The sequence below is a fragment of the Lissotriton helveticus genome, chromosome 2_1 (genome assembly GCF_964261635.1).
Source record: "Lissotriton helveticus chromosome 2_1, aLisHel1.1, whole genome shotgun sequence".
Taxonomy (NCBI): Eukaryota; Metazoa; Chordata; class Amphibia; order Caudata; family Salamandridae; genus Lissotriton; species Lissotriton helveticus.
Genome location: NC_136059.1, coordinates 1,313,505,477 through 1,313,525,247, shown reverse-complemented (window position 1 = coordinate 1,313,525,247; position 19,771 = coordinate 1,313,505,477). Strand labels below are relative to the sequence as shown.

General features: G+C 51.2%; 1 protein-coding gene across 5 annotated transcripts in view; it reads left to right on the top strand.

The window, feature by feature from the left end:
- Positions 1-10,094, top strand: part of LOC144818631 (poly [ADP-ribose] polymerase tankyrase-1) — a 682,266-nt gene extending 672,172 nt beyond the window's left edge. For all 5 annotated transcript variants that reach the window (XM_078676238.1, XM_078676237.1, XM_078676236.1 and 2 more), the window contains one exon: positions 9,865-10,094. In XM_078676238.1, the coding sequence (XP_078532364.1) occupies positions 9,865-9,951 (87 nt within the window). In that variant the 3' untranslated portion in view covers positions 9,952-10,094. The remainder of the gene's footprint in view (positions 1-9,864) is intronic.
- The last annotated feature ends 9,677 nt before the right edge of the window (positions 10,095-19,771 follow it).

Below are 19,771 nucleotides of genomic sequence, written 5' to 3'. Positions count from 1 at the left end.
GCTGTCAATATTTCTTCCCTGGAGAATGGCTCATCAAGAAATTTTCGATGGTAGTCTTCGAGCCAGACGAGGGAGATGGACTCAAAATATTGGTCGAACTCCTCCCGTGGCAAGGGAGTGCCGGCAGAATAGAGGTGAGAGTAAAAGTTAAAAAAAATGGATTTAATATCTTCCATAGAGGTGGTCCTATCCGGGCTGCCATCACTGAGAGCAGTTATATAGGAGGCAGCGGGCGGTGGACGTAGGAGGTTAGCAAGGGTACGCCCCGGGTGGTCCCTCTCCCCAAAGCGGCACGATCGACCCTCTCTACCAAGGAAGGACAGTTCACGGTCTACTTCATCCGAGAATTCGGTATGCTTTTGGCATAGCAGCGCCATCGTCTCAGGGCTGGGGCACGCCGCCTGGGTGGCATCAAGAACCTTAATTTCCGCCTCAAGCCTAGCCAGAGTGGAGCGAGTGGAGCGGAGAACGCCCGCCTGTTTGGAAATACACTCAATCCGAATGACAACCTTGAGATCTTCCCATAGGGTGGAGGCAGAGTCGACAGAACCCGCGCTGAGATCGAAATAGTTGGTGATCGCTTTGTGGATTTCAGCGCAGAAGGTGTTTGGAGAAAGACGCCAGGTAAAGGCACGCTGCTGGGAATGGGGAGGCCTAAGACGGATCTGGACCGGCGCGTGATCGGAGAAGGTGCAAGCCATATGCTCAGCATCAGCGAGCCAGGACATCCGGCATAGTCAGCCAGAAATCAATTTGCGACCAGCAGCACCGCGCGCCGGTTAAGCAGGTGCCTTGACGGCCATCGGGACGGAGGTGGCGCCAGGCATCATACAGTGCATTGTCAATTAAGATAGATGTAAGAGCTGCTGCAGCACACGGATGAGACGTGCAAGAGCCAGAACGATCCAGGGTCGCCAAGAGCGTAACATTAAACTCTGCACCCCAAACTATTGCCGCGGAACCACAGGAGATGAGGTGCCAAACATGATTAAAACATGCCTGGTCATCAGAATTGGGGCCATAAACCGCAGTAATCGTGACCGGCTGGGCCACTAGTAGACAATGGAGGATTACGTACCTACACTCCGGATCAAGAAGAACCCGGGAGGTCTGCCAAGGGATGCCACGCCGCAGCAAGATGGAGACTCCCCTGGCGTACGAAGAGTATGTTGAGGAGTGGGATTCCCCCCAGTAGCGAGAGTGACGTCTGGAGACGGAGACGGGTAACAGGTGCGTATCCTGTAAGAGGCAAATATCCACCTTGTGGCGCTGTAGATGGGAGTGTATCAGACGGGCCTTGCGGTAGTCATTCAGGCTGCGGACATTCCAAGTCCAGCAGACAATGTCAGCCGTTAGGGTGTGGGGAAGGGTGCAGTATCTTGCGTCGCGGATAGCAGACAGCGCAGCTTGTCACAACGCACATGTGGAGTAAGGGAGCCAGGTGGAAGCAAGGGGAAACGCTAATGGGGAGCAGCGCAGGTAAAGGAAGACAGCACGCGAAGGGTTCCCACCTACAGAACAGCTGGGGCAAAGCGCATGAGCGTCAGACTGGCAAGTGCAGCTGAGAGTGCGAAGCGCGCCGGCGGGTGGCGAAAATGCCTAACATGCCTGACCGCTAGAGGGCACAACCTAGGGAGCAAAGGAGGAACCAGTGGAGCAGCGTATGAAACCGTAATACATTACCCGTGAGTACAATCAAGGCGAGTCGGAGGACATTGTACAATGTAAAAGTCCAACCAAAACAGAGTACAGACTGAAGTTGACTTGCGACGGTGCTGTGCAGGAAACACGATGCAGTGTCAAGAGCCAAACAGGAAAAAACCCACAATGCCAACCACCCACCACCCCAAAACATCCCCACCGACACAAACAGAAAGAAACCAAACCACCCCACACCCACTCCAACCCCCCAATCAGGCTGAGAAAGGGTATCAAACTTAACTTCCATGGATTTGTTATATCACAGTGCTGAAATCTAGCAATCGAGTCATTCTTGGGTACAATTCAATATGATGCAGTGTACAATGCTCCCTCCCATCTCCCCCCTTCCCTTCACTCCTATAGTTCTCAAAGCCCTATGTATTGTCCATTTGCCCCAAGTATTGTCCCACTTCTTCGGGCATCCCCTACCCTGGAACACCACTTTTTCAGCGTTGCAGCACCATTCAAAATCTTTCTTCCACTTCACTACTATCGGTGGAGGGAATGTGTGTGTGTGTGTGTGTGTATATATATATCATTTTGAAAGTTAATGTTTATTGCTGTGAGGATGGTTAAAACAAAAATGGCTTCAGAAATAGGACTACAAAATCGCTGCATGTAGGGGGTTGTTGCCAACTTGAGTCTCTAAAGAACAGCCTGCTCACCTTGCTTTTTAGTTTTTCAGCAAATGTATTGTAACACACTTAAGAGTTTTGTTCTAGAAACATGAGTCTTTTGATATATAATCGTTGTAGTTGTGTGCAGAAGTCACAAGGATTGAGTCTGATCCTCGGACTGAGCAGTAATTTTGACTGCAGAATTTGGAGCTTTTCTGTAGGGATGCTGTACCTGCCACTCTTCCTCTCTCCAGCTAATGTAGCAGATTGATGACTGGGTTGTAAGGAGAATCTGCTGTTTAAATCAGTTTGCCACTGATGCTGCTCCATTTATTAACACTATTTGTGAGTGGCACACAGGTCCTTTAACAAGTCCATGGTCCCATGTTCCTTCTTCCTACCAGTATAAGTCGGGATGAGAACTTGGCCTTGAGTATTTGGTTTTACTAAACCTCCTCTTCATTCTGCAGTCAGTGTCCAGAAAAGTTCCAAACTCCTTGTTCTAAGCAGCAGTGTGTGTGCTGCTGCTATCTATAAGTGCGGTAAAAACCCGTAGGGCAACTATGAAATAGTTTTCATGGCCATTTGGGCTTTTGCAAATGTATTCTGTAAGTGATTCTGGATTGCAGAACTGATGAGCATCTCTCTACAAGCAGCTCTTACCATCTAAAGTGGTTTTTGGTGTCCCACGTCTCATTCTGTTTAAAATTGATACCAGATATTCTGATGGATATTTGTAATTACAAATTCCTTAGCTTTTGAATCTCCTCTAGGCTTTATTCTTGATCCGGAAAGTTGACATAGCTGCCCTGTGCTGGTAAGTGGCTCCTTGGCGCCAGCTGGACTCTGGGAGCCATGCCAGATAGGACATAGAGCTGTGTAAAGCACTATCCAAAAGCATTGATATCTGAAAGAAACAGGTTAGTATTAGATTCCTTACCTTAGAATATCCCCAGGCGTCCGTCTGGATCCGGAAACTTTTGCGTAGCAGTACCCCTGCGCGTCGGTAGGCGTCGTCTGCAGGCGTCCCCTGCGGCTCCGCGTCGTCGGCGTCGTGCGCCGTGATGACGTCGCTGGAGTATATAGACGCCGCCTCCGCGCGCTGACGTCAGTTCTTCTTTTTTCCGCGCCAGTTAGCGCAGATCCGAAGAGCAGTACTCCGGTCTTTTGACCTAGTTTTGTTAACTTTAACTCTTCTTCAAGGTGCCGGTAGGATGCCCGGGTTTAAGAGTTGCGACGGGTGCGACCGAATGATGTCGGTCACCGACCACCATCGACTCTGCCTCCGGTGTCTGGGCGCGGACCACGACGTCGAGTCTTGCGTTGACTGCCGGGCCTTGACAGGTAAATCTGAAAGAAACAGGTTAGTATTAGATTCCTTACCTTAGAATATCCCCAGGCGTCAGTCTGGATCCGGAAACTTTTGCGTAGCAGTACCCCTGCGCGTCGGTAGGCGTCGTCTGCAGGCGTCCCCTGCGGCTCCGCGTCGTCGTGCGCCGTGATGACGTCGCTGGAGTATATAGACGCCGCCTCCGCGCGCTGACGTCAGTTCTTCTTTTTTCCGCGCCAGTTAGCGCAGATCCGAAGAGCAGTACTCCGGTCTTTTGACCTAGTTTTGTTAACTTTAACTCTTCTTCAAGGTGCCGGTAGGATGCCCGGGTTTAAGAGTTGCGACGGGTGCGACCGAATGATGTCGGTCACCGACCACCATCGACTCTGCCTCCGGTGTCTGGGCGCGGACCACGACGTCGAGTCTTGCGTCGACTGCCGGGCCTTGACAGGTAAAGCTAGACGGGAGCGGTCCCGCAAGCTGCTCGAACTCCGAGTGTCGGCCCCGCGCCGAGAGCGGTCCCGGTCTGGTCAGAGGTCGAGGGAGCGGTCGAGGGAGCGATCGCGGAGCCGCCATGAGCGCTCCGGGAGTCGCCACCATTCCTCCGGTTCATCAGGTAAGCGTCGCAAGAGGTCGGGGCGTCATCATCGTACCCCCGACTCCCCCCGACGCCCGCGTGATGCGGCCGGGGGCTCGGGTGGCCCCACCCCCGCGTGGGTCGCCGACGCCGTCCGCCCCATACCCGTCGGTCCCTGGGGAAGGCGCGGCGCGCGAGGAGATTGAGGCGTTCCTCATGGCTATGAGGGCGATGTCTCCTCCGGCAGGGCCTACGGCGCCTGCGGGCCCGTCGGTCCCGTCTGGGAGCCCGAGCGGTTCGGGTGCACCTGCCCCGACTCCGCCGAGTGCTCCGGCCCCGGCGCCGCCGGGGGCTCCGGCCCCGGCCCCGCTGGGCCTTTCAGGGTCGTCGCCGGCTGGTCCTCCGGCCTCCCCGGCGCCGATTCCATTGGGGCAACCGTGACTCCGCCGTCGGTTCCGGCCGGCGTCGGGGCGCCGCGCGGCGCCACCCCCGATCCCTCTCTGACTCCTGACGCGGAGTCGGACCGGCGTCGTCCGACGCCGAGTCCGGCGCCGTTGGGGCCCATTGGCTCCGAGGAGCCGGTTTATATCGTCGACTCGTCCTATGGCGATGAGGACGAATATGGAGAGGGTTGGGAGGGGTCTGAGGACCCTTTGTCACGAGCCTGCCAGTATGACGTGGACTGGGTAGGTGACTTAGGTGAGGCCAGTGGTCTGGACGAGTCGCCCAACCCTGGGTTTGTCTCGCCTTCCCCTGTGGCGTCGGAGGCGGGGGCTGCCTATTCGGTGGTCCTGATGAGGGCTGCCAAGGCTTTGCGCCTTGAGCTCCCCGTCGCTAAGGTGAAACCTAACATCCTCACCGAAGTATTTAAACCGCAGTCGTGCCCACAGGAGCCTCTGCTGCCATTTAATGAGGCCCTGACGGATGTCCTTTTGGGCACCTGGTCCAGGCCCGCTTCCGGTGCACCGGTTGACCGGAACGTTGCCAGGCGTCACCGTCCGTGTTCGGACGACCCTGCCTTCCTTTCCACCCATCCCTCCCCGGAGAGTCTGGTGATCCAGGCCTCCACTTCCCAGTCCGCATTCCCGTCGGCTCCGCCCGATCGGGAATCGAAGTGATATGACCAATTTGGCAAGAAGGTCTTTTCGTCTTTGAGTGCTGGACTGCGGTCTTGTAATACCGCATGCCTCTTGGGCCGCTACACCCACTCTCTGTGGGACACGGTCGCGGAGTGTCTGCCGCAGTGCCCGCAGGAGGTGCGGGACAAGCTCAACCAGGCCTTAGTTGAAGGCCGGGACGCGGCGAGGTATTCAATTAGGTGTGGTCTTGACACGACCGACTCGCTGGGACGGGCTATGTCCACGACGGTGGCGATTCGTCGCCATGCTTGGCTGAGATCCGCCAACTTCTCGCCGGATGTCCAGACTGCCCTCATGGACATGCCTTTCGATGGCAGTCGCCTGTTCGGTGACAAGGCGGACAACGCGCTTGAGCGCTTCAAGGACTCCAGGGTCACGGCCAAGTCCTTGGGTCTTTCGACCCAGCGCCAGCAGCAGGGTTCGTTTTGCCCCTTTCGTGGCCAAGGACGGGGCGGTCCCACGCGTGCTGCCAGCCACGCGCCGCAGAACGCTCCCCAGCGCGGTGGCGGCCGTGGTTTCCGCCGTGGTGGCGGTAGAGGGCAGCGGCGAGGTCAGTCCACACCTCCCCCCGCTGCAGCCTCCAAATCTTCCTAGTCCGAGCTTTCGGGCCCATGTGACGCCAGTGGGTGGCAGGGTTCGTCATCACCACTCCCACTGGCGCACGATTACATCGGACAGGTGGGTGCTGCAGCTCGTCCGAAGGGGCTACTCCCTCCCCTTCGAGTCCACTCCTCCAGCCATGCCACCGCAGAACCACCGTGTGTCGGGGGACCACTTGACACTTCTGCAGGAGGAAGTTACGGCCCTCTTGGCCAAGGGGGCCATCGAGCGCGTTCCTGGGCCAGAAGTAGGGTGTGGTTGCTACTCCCACTACTTTCTGGTGCCCAAGAAGGACAAAGGGGGCCTTCGTCCTATCTTGGATCTACGGAACGTCAACGGCTTCCTCCGGAAGGAGAAGTTCAAGATGTTGACTTTGGCTCAGGTCTTGGCTGCTCTAGACCCACAAGACTGGATGGTAGCGTTGGACTTGCAGGATGCGTATTTTCACATCCCCGTCCTGCCGGCCCACCGGCGTTACCTGCGGTTCACGGTAGGCCACGAGCACTTTCAGTTTATCGTGCTCCCATTCGGCCTCACCAGCGCCCCACGGGTGTTCACGAAAGTGATGGCGGTGGTCGCAGCTCATCTGCGCCGGTTGGGGGTTTCAGTCTTCCCCTACCTCGACGACTGGTTGTTGAAGGCGGGCTCGCCCCAAACAGTCGTCCACCACCTTCAGATGACGGCAGACCTCCTGCACGAGCTGGGGTTTTCCATCAATGTGCCGAAATCACACCTGTGTCCCTCTCAAAAGCTCCTTTTCATCGGAGCGGTTCTCGACTCGGCGCAGTTTCGGGTTTATCCTCCGGAACGGCGGGTCCGGGATATTCAGGCTCTGATTCCCATCTTTCAGCCGTTGTCCCGGGTTTCGGTCAGGTTGACGCTGCGGCTTCTGGGGCTGATGGCCTCCTGCATCCTTCTGGTGCATCACGCCAGGTGGCGGATGCGGGCTCTGCAGTGGGACCTGAAGTTTCAGTGGGCCCAGCATCAGGGCAACCTGTCCGACCATGTCCTGATCTCGGAGGGCACTGCGAGACAGTTGCAGTGGTGGCTTACGGACCGCGATTGGGTCAGAGGCAGATCCCTCTCCCTTCCCCAACCGGAGCACGTGGTTGTGACGGACGCGTCCCTCCAGGGCTGGGGAGGCCACTTGGAAGAGGCGGAGATCAGAGGCATCTGGTCTCCGGCGGAGTCCCGGCTCCATATCAACATGTTGGAGCTACGGGCGATTCGCCTAGCACTGAAGGCATTCCTCCCCTTTGTCAACTGGAGTGTAGTGCAGGTGTTCACGGACAACACCACCGCCATGTGGTACTGCAACAAACAGGGCGGTGTGGGGTCGTGGACCCTTTGCCAGGAGGCTCTGCGCCTCTGGCAATGGCTGGAACGTCAGGGCGTGACTCTGACGGTTCAACACCTGGCAGGTTCTCTGAACGCCAGGGCGGACGAACTCAGCCGTCGGTGCTCGGTGGATCACGAATGGCGTCTGAACTCGGACGTGGCGAACGGCCTCTTTCAGCAATGGGGAGAGCCTTGGTTAGATCTATTCGCCACAGAAGAGAACGCGCAATGTCATCAGTTCTGCGCGTTGGAGTTTCCAAGACGGAACTCGCTCGGCGACGCCTTTCGGCACGAGTGGAGCTGCGGTCTGTTGTACGCCTTTCCGCCTATACCACTTCTGCCCAGAGTGCTGAAGAAGATCAGGCGCGACCGGGCCCAAGTTATCCTTGTGGCTCCGGACTGGGCTCGAAGGTACTGGTATCCCGAGCTACTCAGCATGTCAGTCGGTCCCTCGATCCGCCTGCCCCTTCAGGAGGACCTTCTGTCGCAGCAGCAGGGGACGGTCCTCCACCCGAACCTGTCCAGTCTCCACCTCCATGCTTGGAGATTGAGCGGCGACAGTTGAGGCCATTTGACTTGCCTCCTAAAGTCTGTGATGTGATTCTGGCAGCCAGGCGTCCCTCCACAAAGTCGGTATACGCCTGCCGGTGGAAAAGATTTGTGGCATGGTGCACAGCAAAGGCTGTGGATCCCCTTTCTGACCCTCTTTCCGAGGTTCTCCTCTTCCTTCTTTCTCTTGCCCAGCAGGGCTCTGCTCTGGGCACTATCAAGGGCTACCTTTCTGCCCTTTCCGCCTTCTTAAGGCTACCTGATCAGCCATCTTTATTCAAGTCCCCTATTGTACTGAGATTCTTGAAAGGCATCACGCACATGTTTCCTCCTGTTCCGTTCGTGATGCCTCAGTGGGACTTGAACCTCGTTCTGACATTCTTGATGTGCGCTCCCTTTGAGCCGCTTCATTCCTGTCCTCTCCGTCTTCTCACTTTAAAGACGGCCTTCCTGGTTGCCATCACCTCTGCCAGGAGAGTGAGTGAGCTCCAGGCTCTTTCTGTTAAACCTCCTTTCTTGTCCGTCCATCCTGACAAGGTGGTTCTTAGGACTAGGCCTTCTTTCCTGCCCAAAGTAGTTTCTGCTTTTCACATCGGGCAGTCCATCACCTTACCCTCCTTTTTCCCGCCTCCGCATCCTTCAAAGGATGAAGAGCGGCTCCATCGTCTGGACCCAAAACGTGCGCTTTCATTTTACATGGATCGCACACGCCAGTTCCGGGTGGATGACCAACTGTTTGTTGGCTACGTGGGTGAGAAGAAGGGAAGGGCGGTACAGAAACGAACCATCTCTCGGTGGGTCGTCCTGTGCATCAAAGCATGCTACTCTTTGGCTCGGAAGGAGCCTCCTGTTGGGCTGAGGGCCCATTCCACTCGGGCCACGGCGGCTACTACTGCCCTGGGCCGGGGAGTCCCTTTGCAGGACATTTGCCAGGCGGCTACGTGGGCCTCGCTGCACACCTTTGCGAGGCACTACTGCCTGGACAGTCAAGTCCGGAGGGATGGCTTCTTTGGCCGTTCGGTCCTCCAGGACTTTCTGGTGTAGGTTTGTATTGGTTCGCAGACCCACCACCGGGGTTGGTATTGCTGGGGTATCTATTCTAAGGTAAGGAATCTAATACTAACCTGTTTCTTTCAGATGAACAAGTTACTTACCTTCGGTAACGATATATCTGTAAGAAACAGTAGTTAGTATTAGATTCCTTACCGCCCCACCCGTCCTCCCCGTTCTGCGAACTGATACCTAGGGTTAAGGACATCCCTTTCAGGGCCCTAGATTCAAATGGCACCAGTGTTAGTTCTCACATGGCTCTGCGTGTTCTGGCGCGGAAAAGCTGTGCAAAGAACTGACGTCAGCGCGCGGAGGCGGCGTCTATATACTCCAGCGACGTCATCACGGCGCACGACGCAGACGACGCGGAGCCGCAGGGGACGCCTGCAGACGACGCCTACCGACGCGCAGGGGTACTGCTACGCAAAAGTTTCCGGATCCAGACTGACGCCTGGGGATATTCTAAGGTAAGGAATCTAATACTAACTACTGTTTCTTACAGATATATCGTTACCGAAGGTAAGTAACTTGTTCGTCAGTCCCCTTTTATCCATTCCCATTGGCACTGATCCATAGTTGCTCTCCTCAGACCATTTTCCTCAAAATTATTTAAAAAAAGAGTATTCCACCTAGTCAGTGCGTTTTATTGTAACAGGACATTCAAATGTCAACAAAAGGATATACAGGTCTTGAGATTCTGAAAGCCATGTAGGCTTGACCATGGTAATGTTGTGTTATGGTAAGTGTATTTGTATAGCACATAACTCACCCAGGAATGTGGCACTGTTCATTTAGTACTAGGATTAAAGTACTAGGACGCTGTTTATTAATTTGAAGTGCTAGTTACTGATTAGTATTTTTCCTTATTTTAATGCCATTGCATATTTGTTTGCCAAGTCGCTTCAGATGTGTTTTGGACAAATATTTGCAATGTTTAACAATGTTTACCATTTTTTGTTTTAGGCGTATCCAGAATATCTCATTACATACCAGATCATGAAGCCAGAAGTTCTTCCACAGGCCCCCACAACAGGGGAACAGAAAACCTAGTAAACATAAACTCAGATTTCCAAAGTTGGACTGAATGAAATCTGATTGTTTTCTGAAACTAGCTACCGATTAAATTCCTGAAAGCCAAGGCCGAGGCTTGTACATCTTCTATAAAGTGAAGCTTTGTTGTTAGATGTAATCTGGGTAACTGACAACATACTCAATTGCTACTGTTCCTTTAACGGAAATGTTTACAAGGGACTGCCTTTCTAACAACCTATCTCAGGCTCATTTTCAGTTTCTAGTTCTCTTTGTAATTAAAAGAAACATTGTTTTGATGTACTTTGGGAACCTTATGGGAAATGTGGGAAAACATTACCACATGTTAGCATTTCATGCTATTACTCTGCGTTTATTTGATTAACAATACATCAGAACTCACAGCATCTTCTTCAACCGCCAGCATTCTTTTGTAAGAGAATGTCATCTGTTCACTTTTTTTTATATACATATATATTATATAAAATATTATGTATGAATAGATATAATAGCTATACGATACTTTGAAAATGAGCCAGAACCTTACTGGATATTTTTTGCACAAAGACAGAGAAAAAAACCTATAGCAATGCAATATAAATTTCTCATTCCGGGAGGATTTAGGCCCAGATCTTATGTAAATGTTTGTTTGCACTTTTATGAGAAAATGTTGCATTATAAAACATCTTATGGGAGTTGAACATGCTGGCGGTGTACTGTGATAGAGAGAAGCAAGCTTGACGTTTTTTTGGACCATTCTGGCCTGTTCCCCGAAAGAAGACCATAAAAGTAATGTTTGGCTTCATCAACTTAATCAAGCTTTCTTTATCGGATGAGAAACTCCTTTATCAAGCGGATCAGCAACCTTTCCTGCCTTGATCATAGTCATCACTTCAAGAGTTGTTTCAAGACTCAAAAACGAATGAGGTACAATATTAAACTTGTCATTGCCATCATTCTTTAGCAATGGTGAGGATTGGAAAAACTGGGCGGAGAATTAATTATCCATCTGCTTGTAGGTCTACCTTTCTATTATTGTAGTGGGAAGTAAAGGATTTGCAAGTATTACTGCTATAATTTTGTCACGTCTGTAAGCCATGTGATGGAAATGAAGTTAAATTGTAGTTAAATGGCTTTGAAATAGATTAAAAGTTCATAACACACTGAAAGCTTACCCCAAATGGTTAACATCTAATGAGTCTAATCTCTTGATAGTTTATATTTGCGTATGGTTGCTACTAATCATACAATCTCTTTCTGTACTAACAGCAGGCATATTAATTCACTACACCTTCAACATCGAGGGTGACACAGTAACAGTTCTTGTGCTATCCCCTAGGTTATCTTCAGTGAATACCTCTCCCCTCTTGCTCAGAATGACCAGGTAGCAAAATCCATTTGCTAACTTTTTCTTGCCAAAAGTGATGGCAATTTTCTCATTGCATATCCATTTTCAGATGCAAAAACGGACTTGTTTCAGTGTTTTTTTTGTCTTGAGCTTTGACCCGGTCAATGTATTTTATGCATTCTTTCTATTTTTTTGAGGTACTCTTATTTGTTAATTTTTATGGAAATGTCTCTTAATATACCAGGAATATGGGAGCTAAGCAGTGAAAAATGCAAACTTTAAAAAGTGTGCTTATCCCAATTAGGTGTTTTTTTTAATCTTGAAGTTTAGGAATATAGAATCCTATTCCACTTGTCTTCTCAGCTGAGTTAGGAATTGTGGCACAGAAAATGCTTAACAAAACCAGAGGTTTAACACAGTACTTGTTTCGGGGATTTCAGACTTTAGGTGCAGGCCTGTGGTAAGAGACCGTGTCGAAGGCAAACAAATCAATTATACTTAAAGGGAATCCTCTCTGCTGTTCATGAGAGGCATGTCAGACAGGCCTCACCATTAGTATTTCCCGAGTCGAAACCATTGACCCAAAGAAGCCTTCATGTTTGCCTAACCTACTTTTTGCACGTTCCCCACCTCCTCTTTCATAGAGCTCCACCATCTGGGTGCTGGAAGTGATTTACATTTTCCTTAGCATGGGCAGACAAGATGGGCGAAGAGGTTGTGAGCTTTGGAAGCAAAGGAGAAGCTGCCGCAAGGGAGTAGATGCCTGTGTATATTGTCCCCTTTTATTTTTTGCTATTAGGTTACAAAAGAGCCTGAGCTCGAAAGCATCCTGGATGAGATAAAGGTCGCCCACTGCACAGATTAATAACTCCCTTACCATTTTCTTTTGTTGTGTGTAAAGGAGTTTCTTTCTTAAAGGCATTACAGAAAAGCAAGAGCTGGGAAACGACAGGTACTGTCTTGATATTCTGAATTCGGTGTGAAGAGAGAGCAGATATTGGTGACCATGCTAAAAAAAAGGGCATTAAATAGTACAGGATGCATTTTACGCAGCCTACTTAACATTTTCAAAGTTTCCTAAGGTTAAGTGTACCTTCTCTTTGCTTTTAAAAAGAGGACCATTGTGCAATTGTTACCCATATATCGTGTATAAGAGCATTGAAATGATGCAATTATTAACAACTCTTTCCTCGTTTGTATTTGTATTTTACTTCATGGGGGCAAAGTAGAGGGAGTGTAAAATCTATGAAGTACACTTGTTTTTGTTGATGTCATGTAGAGCTTGAATAAAAAAGCTAAGGGGAAAAGACACTGAAATAAAATGTGCATTATGGATTTTTCACATGTATGTTTGTCCCTCTGCCTTCAAAATAGAATATTGATGAAACACAAACTACGTTACAACTGTATTAACAAAATTATGAAATTATATTTTGTCATTTTTAGTTAAGAAATGCAAAAAAAATGTTTTATTTCAAGTGCGTACCGGGTCATCGTTGATATTGCTTGCACATATTGCCAACATTCTTTTCTCTTTGCTGTCGCCTCCCAAAGCAAACTAAACCCCCAAGGAAAAGTATTGATTTTACAGACATGCCATGCGTGACATAACTTACTTGAAGACTTTTTTCCTATAGAGTAATAATTATTACTTCAAGTTTTATATGCTTTAAATTCTTTTTTCATTTTACGAAAAAGTGTATCTGGATATTGCAGTTGATGGTTAATAGTGGATGTGAAAGTGTTACTTCCCAACCCTTCTGGGTTAGTGGTTCTCTCTAGACAAAGTTGAGTTTCTCATCAGAGATAGAGATTAATTTTGGATGACAGTTTAAAAACAAATAAAAGACACCAAATGTTGATGATGATGTACAACTGAACAAGCACTGGTTATCCTTTTTGACTAGCACCATTAATTCAGGAGAAAAATGTCGTCCAATGTTTTTAAACTGCCAGTGTTCTATATCTGATGTCTGTTTTGAGTAAAGGTGCTGTGTAAGGAAAAATATTTGTTTTGGTGTGTTATTTGATATAAATGTAAAAGACGTGGGATCCACACTGAACATTCATAGTGAAGTTCTTTTCCTGGACATATTCATATGTAAAGCCAAAAACTTTAGTTTCCTGATATTTTACATGCAGATACATTCTCTTTCAAATACCCCCAAATTACGTACATACTTTGACTTTAAAAGTAACAAATATGACTGCTTTGTAGTGCATAATTTTCATTGCAACCCTAAGAGCCAGCAGAAATGACATCACTTCAGCCTTCATATGCAGCACTTGTGCCTGCAAGTTCCTTTTTTATGCTGACCACAGTTGATAAAATACCAGCAACTAGCTTTAGGTTTCACAAATATTTTTCAATTATTTTCTTTACTTTTTGAAGACTCTAACGTACGCAGAACATGCAACCAAAGCATCTTATCATCTGACCCACATGATTATCGAATGATCCTCAATTATGTCTGTCAAAAAAAGCAATTCCGTTTTGGATTAAAACCATAAAAGTACAAACAAAAAAACCTTTACAATCGATTTTAAACAGCCTGTACTGACTTCAAGAATGTTATTAAAATTAGATGGTTTAGACGGAATCACTGGCAGATAATTCCGCAATTGAACACACAATCTGAAAGAAACAGTCATAGATTCCTTACCTCAGAATTACCCCCAGGCGTCAGACTAAATCTGGAAAGTTTTACGTCAGCAGTACCCCTGCTCGTTGAAAGGTGGCATTGGTCGGCTCTGCATTCTTCATTGGCATCGTGGTCGCCGGGAGGACATTGAGGTAGCTACATAGAAGCCGCCCTCGCGTGCTAACTAGAGTTGTTTATTTTTCCGCGCCAGCCAGGGCAGATCCGGAGAGAGCAGTACCTCCAGTCACTTTTTGAATTACTTTTTGCCGACTTTTGTCTTCGACTCCTGGTGCATGCCAGGGATGCCTGGCTTCAAGGCTTGCGGTTCTTGTTGCCGACTAATGTCGGTGACGGATCTGCACCGCGTGTGCCTGTTCTGCCTGGAACGCGACCCTGACCCCAAGTCGTGTTCTGACATCCGGACCATGAATCTGAAGTCTTTGGGGGAGCAGTCCCGAAAGCTTCTCCCGGCCCGGCAGTTGGCTCCTCTCCGTTCGAGGTCGCGTGGGAGGTCAAGGGACCGGTCGCGGAGTCATCAACATTCTTCTTCCAAGTCTTCGCACTCAGGGTCTGGTAAGTCGAAGCATAAGAAGTCGAAGAAGCATTGTCGCTCTTCGACTTCTCCCCGTCTGTCGGCGGACGTGGCGAGGGATGCGGGTGGTGCCCCTCCTGCAGCTCTGCGTTTTGAGCCCGAAGGGCCAACTTTGTGCTTCCCGGGAACTGGAGCGACCCCTGCCCAGCTTTGCCAATTTTATGAAGCGATACATGCCATCTTTGGGCAGCCAGACTCTGCCGGCGTGCCTTCAGGCCCCGCGGACTCGGCTGGGGGCTCTGGGCCTTTGATGCCAGTGGCTTCGGCCCTGGCGCCGCACGGTTCCCTTGGATCCAGGCCTGGATCCGGATCGGCGCAGGTCGACCTAGTTACACGTCCCTCGGCGCCAATTCCACCGGCACCACGTCCGCAGCCGGTGTTGGCTGTGTCCCCATCCGACGTCGACCCTGGCCTCCACCTCGGTGTAGACACCAAACTAGACCAGCATCGACCGGTGCCAGATCCGGCAGAGACTGGTACTTTTGTGCCCTTGTTCTACCCTGACTCTTTTAGACCACATTGGTAGCCAGAAGAATGCAAGGTGTACTGGGAGGGGTCTGGCGACACTTTATTTGACCAGTTGGGCTACGAACCAGACTGGAGAGAGGAACTGGGGGAAGCCAGTGGTCTGGATACCTCACCAGATCTTGACATGTTGTCTCCTCCTACCGTGGCTACGGAGGAGGGAGCGTCTTACGCCGTGGTGTTGTGTAGGGTGGCCGAGGCTCTCCACCTTTATCTACCTACAGTGGCAGTCAGGACTAACCTCCTGACAGAGGTGCTTCAACCGGCAGCGAGCTCTTCGGAGCCCCTGTTACCGTTTAACAAAGCCCTCACTGACATCCTTTTAGGCACCTGGTCCAGGCCCAACACAGGGGCTCCTGTAGATAAGATGATTGCCCGGCATCACCGCCTCGGCCCTGGGCGACCCCTTTTTCCTCTCCCAGCACCCCACCACTGAGAGCTTGGTGGTCCAAGCCTCCACCTCCAAAGGCGCATTCCCTAGCGCACCACCTGATCGGGAATCCAAAAAGCTGAACCATCTTGGGAAGATGTTTCCTTCCTCCAGCTTGGGACAGCGGTTGGTAAACGCCACTTGTCTGTTGGGCTGTTACACCCACTCCGTGTGGGATACGGTGGCGCAAGTGCTGCCCAAGTTCCCGGAGGAGGCCCGGACCGTACTCTTCAGTGCAGTTGCCGAAGGGAGGGACACCGCAAAGTTTACCATCCGCTGTGGGCTGGATACCGCTGACTCACTAGGCAGGACGATTCCCATGTTGGTAGACCTTCGACACTACGCCTGGTTGAGGTCGACTAGATTTTCACGGTGTGTCCAATCCACTCTTATGGACATGCCCTTTCAGGGCTGTCGCCTATTCGGCTATAATGCAGACACCGCTTTGGAGCGCCTTAAAGACGTTAGGGCTACGGCCAGGTCCTTGGGCCTCTCCACCACCCACCCTGCGCAGTCTGCTTTTTGCCCCTTTCGTGGCTACTGAAGGGTTGAATTCCGATTTGTAGAGCGCACATAGCTGCCCTGAGGCGTCCAAGCGCTAAGCATACCGTCTGAGGTTTGGGTTAGAGGAGGCAGGTTCAGCTCCATCATTAAGTAGTGAATAGGAGCGTTTTCAGGTGTTTATGAAAGGAGAGAATATTGGAATTAGATCTGAGATGCTGGGGCAGAGCGTTCCACCTCTTTGCTACATTGTAGGAGAAGGAGCGGCCTCCTGACCTTGATTTCTTTATTAGCGGCACAATGGCTAGATTTGCAGAGGTGGAGCGCAACTGTCTTGTGGGGAAGTAGGGTGTAATGAGAGGGATATTGATTGCCGGTCCTGTAGACCAGAAGGTCTGGTGGGCAATGCAGAGTGCTTTGAAGTTTACTCTTTCCTTTATAGGGAGCCAGTGCAGTGTCCTCAGTCCGGGTTTTGCTGATGATCTGCGGGGGAGTTGTAAGAGTGTTCTAGCTGCGCAATTCTGTATTAATTGCAGTTTGCGCAGGGTGAAGTCAGGGGCTCCGAGATACAAGGCATTTCCGTAGTCCAGTCGCGACTGAATTAGGCCCAGAACCACGGTCTTTCTTGCTTCAAAGGGGAGAAGAGGCAGGATCTTCCTGATAACTCTCAGGATGCCGAAGCAAGTGGCAGAAAGTTTTGTTTCCTGTTGATCGAACGACAGGGATCTGTCAAGCCAGACACCCAAACTCTTGATGGCGTCTTTGGGAATAGGGGCAGGGCCCAAGCTGGGAGGCCAGAGAGTGTCTATGGTAGATGGTACGGTATGACCCAGGAGCATGAGCTCAGTCTTGTCTCCGTTAAGTTTGAGACAAGACTTGGTCATCCAGCTCTTGACCATCTCCATGCAGCCAGCGAGATCTACATTGGCTGAGGGTCCGCCTGCCTGTGCCAAGGAGACCACCAGCTGGGTATCGTCCGCATAGGTAACGATCTTAATACCAAATGGGCGGACGATCTCAGCCAGTGGCCTCATGTAGACGTTAAATAACGTCGGGCTTAACGATGATCCCTGCGGGACTCCACACTTCAGAGGCTTGCTGGAGGAGGTGACATTCCCTTCATACACCTGGAAAGATCTGTCACTCAGGTAGGACCTGAACCACTCCAGGGCTTTGTCAGATATTCCGGTGTCCAGGAGGCGCTGCAGAAGGATGCCGTGATTCACGGTATCAAATGCCGCGCTCAGATCGAGGAGGATGATTGCCACCGATCCTCCCCGATCTAAGATTCTCCTGGACTCCTCTGTGACTGCCAGCAGTGCCGTCTCGGTCCCATGCTTGGGACGAAAGCCAGTCTGGGAGGGATCGAGCAGATGGTGTTGCTCTAGAAAAGTTGTTAATATGCTGTTTATGTATTTCTCCAAGATTTTGGCTGCCCAAGGCAACAAGGAGATCGGGCGGAAGTTGTTTAGGTTCTTGGTGTCAAGGTTGGGTTTTTTAACCAGAGCCCTTACCATGGCCTGCTTCCATATTCTTGGTACTGTGCTGGTGGAGATCGAGGTATTAAGTACTCTGAGCAGTATGGGAAGAATGGTTTGAGTGGCGGAGACCAGGACATGTGGGGGTGCTGGGTCTCTGGGGGAACCCGACTTCACTTGGTGCATGAGGGAGGTGAGGAGATCCACCTGTAACTCGGGGAATTCCGCCAGCACCGGAGGGTGGTTCGATGTATGTTCCGGAAGGGGACATGGCGCTGCTTTAGTCGGGGCAGTCTGTTCTGTAGGTGGAAAGGAAGAGTAAATAAGATTGATTTTCTGGGAAAAGAAATTGGCCAGATCTTCGCAGCGTAGCTGAGGATTCTCAGTTATAGGAGGGGGTGTGGGGAGGGTGGTGAGGCTTTTTACTATTTTGTAGATCTCTTTCGAGCTGGAGCTGGCCTCTGCGATCTTATTTGAGTAGTATAAAGACTGCGCACTTTTTATGTCTTTTTTGTATGACCTGATGGCGTCTCTATAGATAGTTTTGTCTGCTTCCGCATACTCCAGACGCCATTTGCGTTCCAGTCTCTTGCAAAAGCGCTTTTTCTCCCGGGTTGCCTTGCCACGTCCTGCCCAGGGCCTCAGGCCAGCGCAAGCTGTTCGGCCCCTGCGCAGCCGGGGATGTGGGAACCATCCCTTTGGGTCAGGGGACCAGCGGGCGGGCCGGTCCACCACAGCCCTCTCTGCCTCAGCCTCCAAACCCTGCTAGTCCAACCTTCCAGGGCCACCAATCGCCAGTGGGCGGCAGGATTCCCCATCACCTCCCTCACTGGCGGACCATCACGTCAGACAGCTGGGTTTTGCAGATAGTCCGAAGGGGCTACTTCCTCCCCTTCAACGAGACCACCCCTCCATTCATGCCTCAGTACCATCGCATGTCGGAGGATCGTCTGGCCCTTCTCCTACAGGAAGTTTCGGCACTCTTGGCCAAGGGAGCCATTGAGCGAGTTCCTGTCCCAGAAGTAGGTTGTGGTTGCTATTCCCTCTTTCAGGATGACCCTATGGCTGTTGGGCCTGATGGCCTCCAGCATCTTGCTGGTGGACCATGCCAGATGGCATATGCGGGATCTGCAGTGGGATCTGAAGTTCCGGTGGGCACAACATCAGGAGAACCTGTCCGATTGCATCCAGATTTCGGAGGGCACTGCACACCAATTGCAGTGGTGGCTCACAAACCAGGATTGGGTCGACGGCAGATCACTCTCCCTTCCCCAACCAGAGTTCACAGTGGTGACCAATGCATCACTTCTGGGATGGGGCAGCCACATGGGGAGGCAGAGATCAGAGGCCTCTGGTCTCCAGCGGAGTCCGGGCTCCACGTCAACTTTCTGGAGCTTCGGGTGATTAGTCTTTCACTCAAAGCATTCCTTCCCTCTGTCAAGGGGAAGAGTAGTTCAGGTGTTCACGGACAACAACACCGCCATGTGATACTGCAACAAACAAGGCGGGTGGGGTCGTGGACCCCATGTCAAGAGGCCCTCTGCCTCTGGACATGGCTGGAACATCAGGTCATATCCCTGGTGGTTCAAAACTTGGCAGGTTCGCTGAACGTTAGGGCGGCCAAACTCAGCTGCAGGTGCATGATGGATCACGAATGGCGTCTTCACTCGGAGGTGGTGCAAGGTCGCTTTCAACAGTGGGGAGAGCCTTGGTTAGATCTATTCACCACCTAAGAGACCGCACAATGTCAGCAATTCTGCTTGTTGGAATTTCCAGGGCGGCACACGCTAGGCGACGCTTTTCGTCACGAGTGAGATTGCGGTCTTCTTTCCGCCTTTCTGTCTATACCACCTCTGCCCAGTGTAATGAAGAAGATCAAGCGCGACCGGGCCCAAGTCATTCTTGTGGCCCCAGATTGGGCACGAAGAGTTTGGTATCCCGAGCTGCTACACATGGCCATCGATCCTCCAATTAGACTGCCTCTTCAGGAGGATCTTCTGTCGCAGCTGCAGAGGACGGTCCTCCACCGAAGCTATCCAGCCTCCACCTCCTTGCGTGGAGATTGAGCGGCGGCAGTTGACCTCGTTTGACCTGCCTCCCGAAGTCTGTGATGTTATCTTGGCAGCCAGGCGTCCCTCCACTAAGACAGTATACGCCTGCACATGGAAAAAATTTGTGGCATGGTGCATAGCAAAGACTGTCTATCCCCTTTCTGCCCCTCTTTCTGAGGTCCTCTTGCTTTCTTTGGCCCAGAAGAGCTCTGCTATGGGCACTCTAAAGGGCTACCTCTCGGCCATTTCAATCTTTCTTAGGCTACCTGATCAA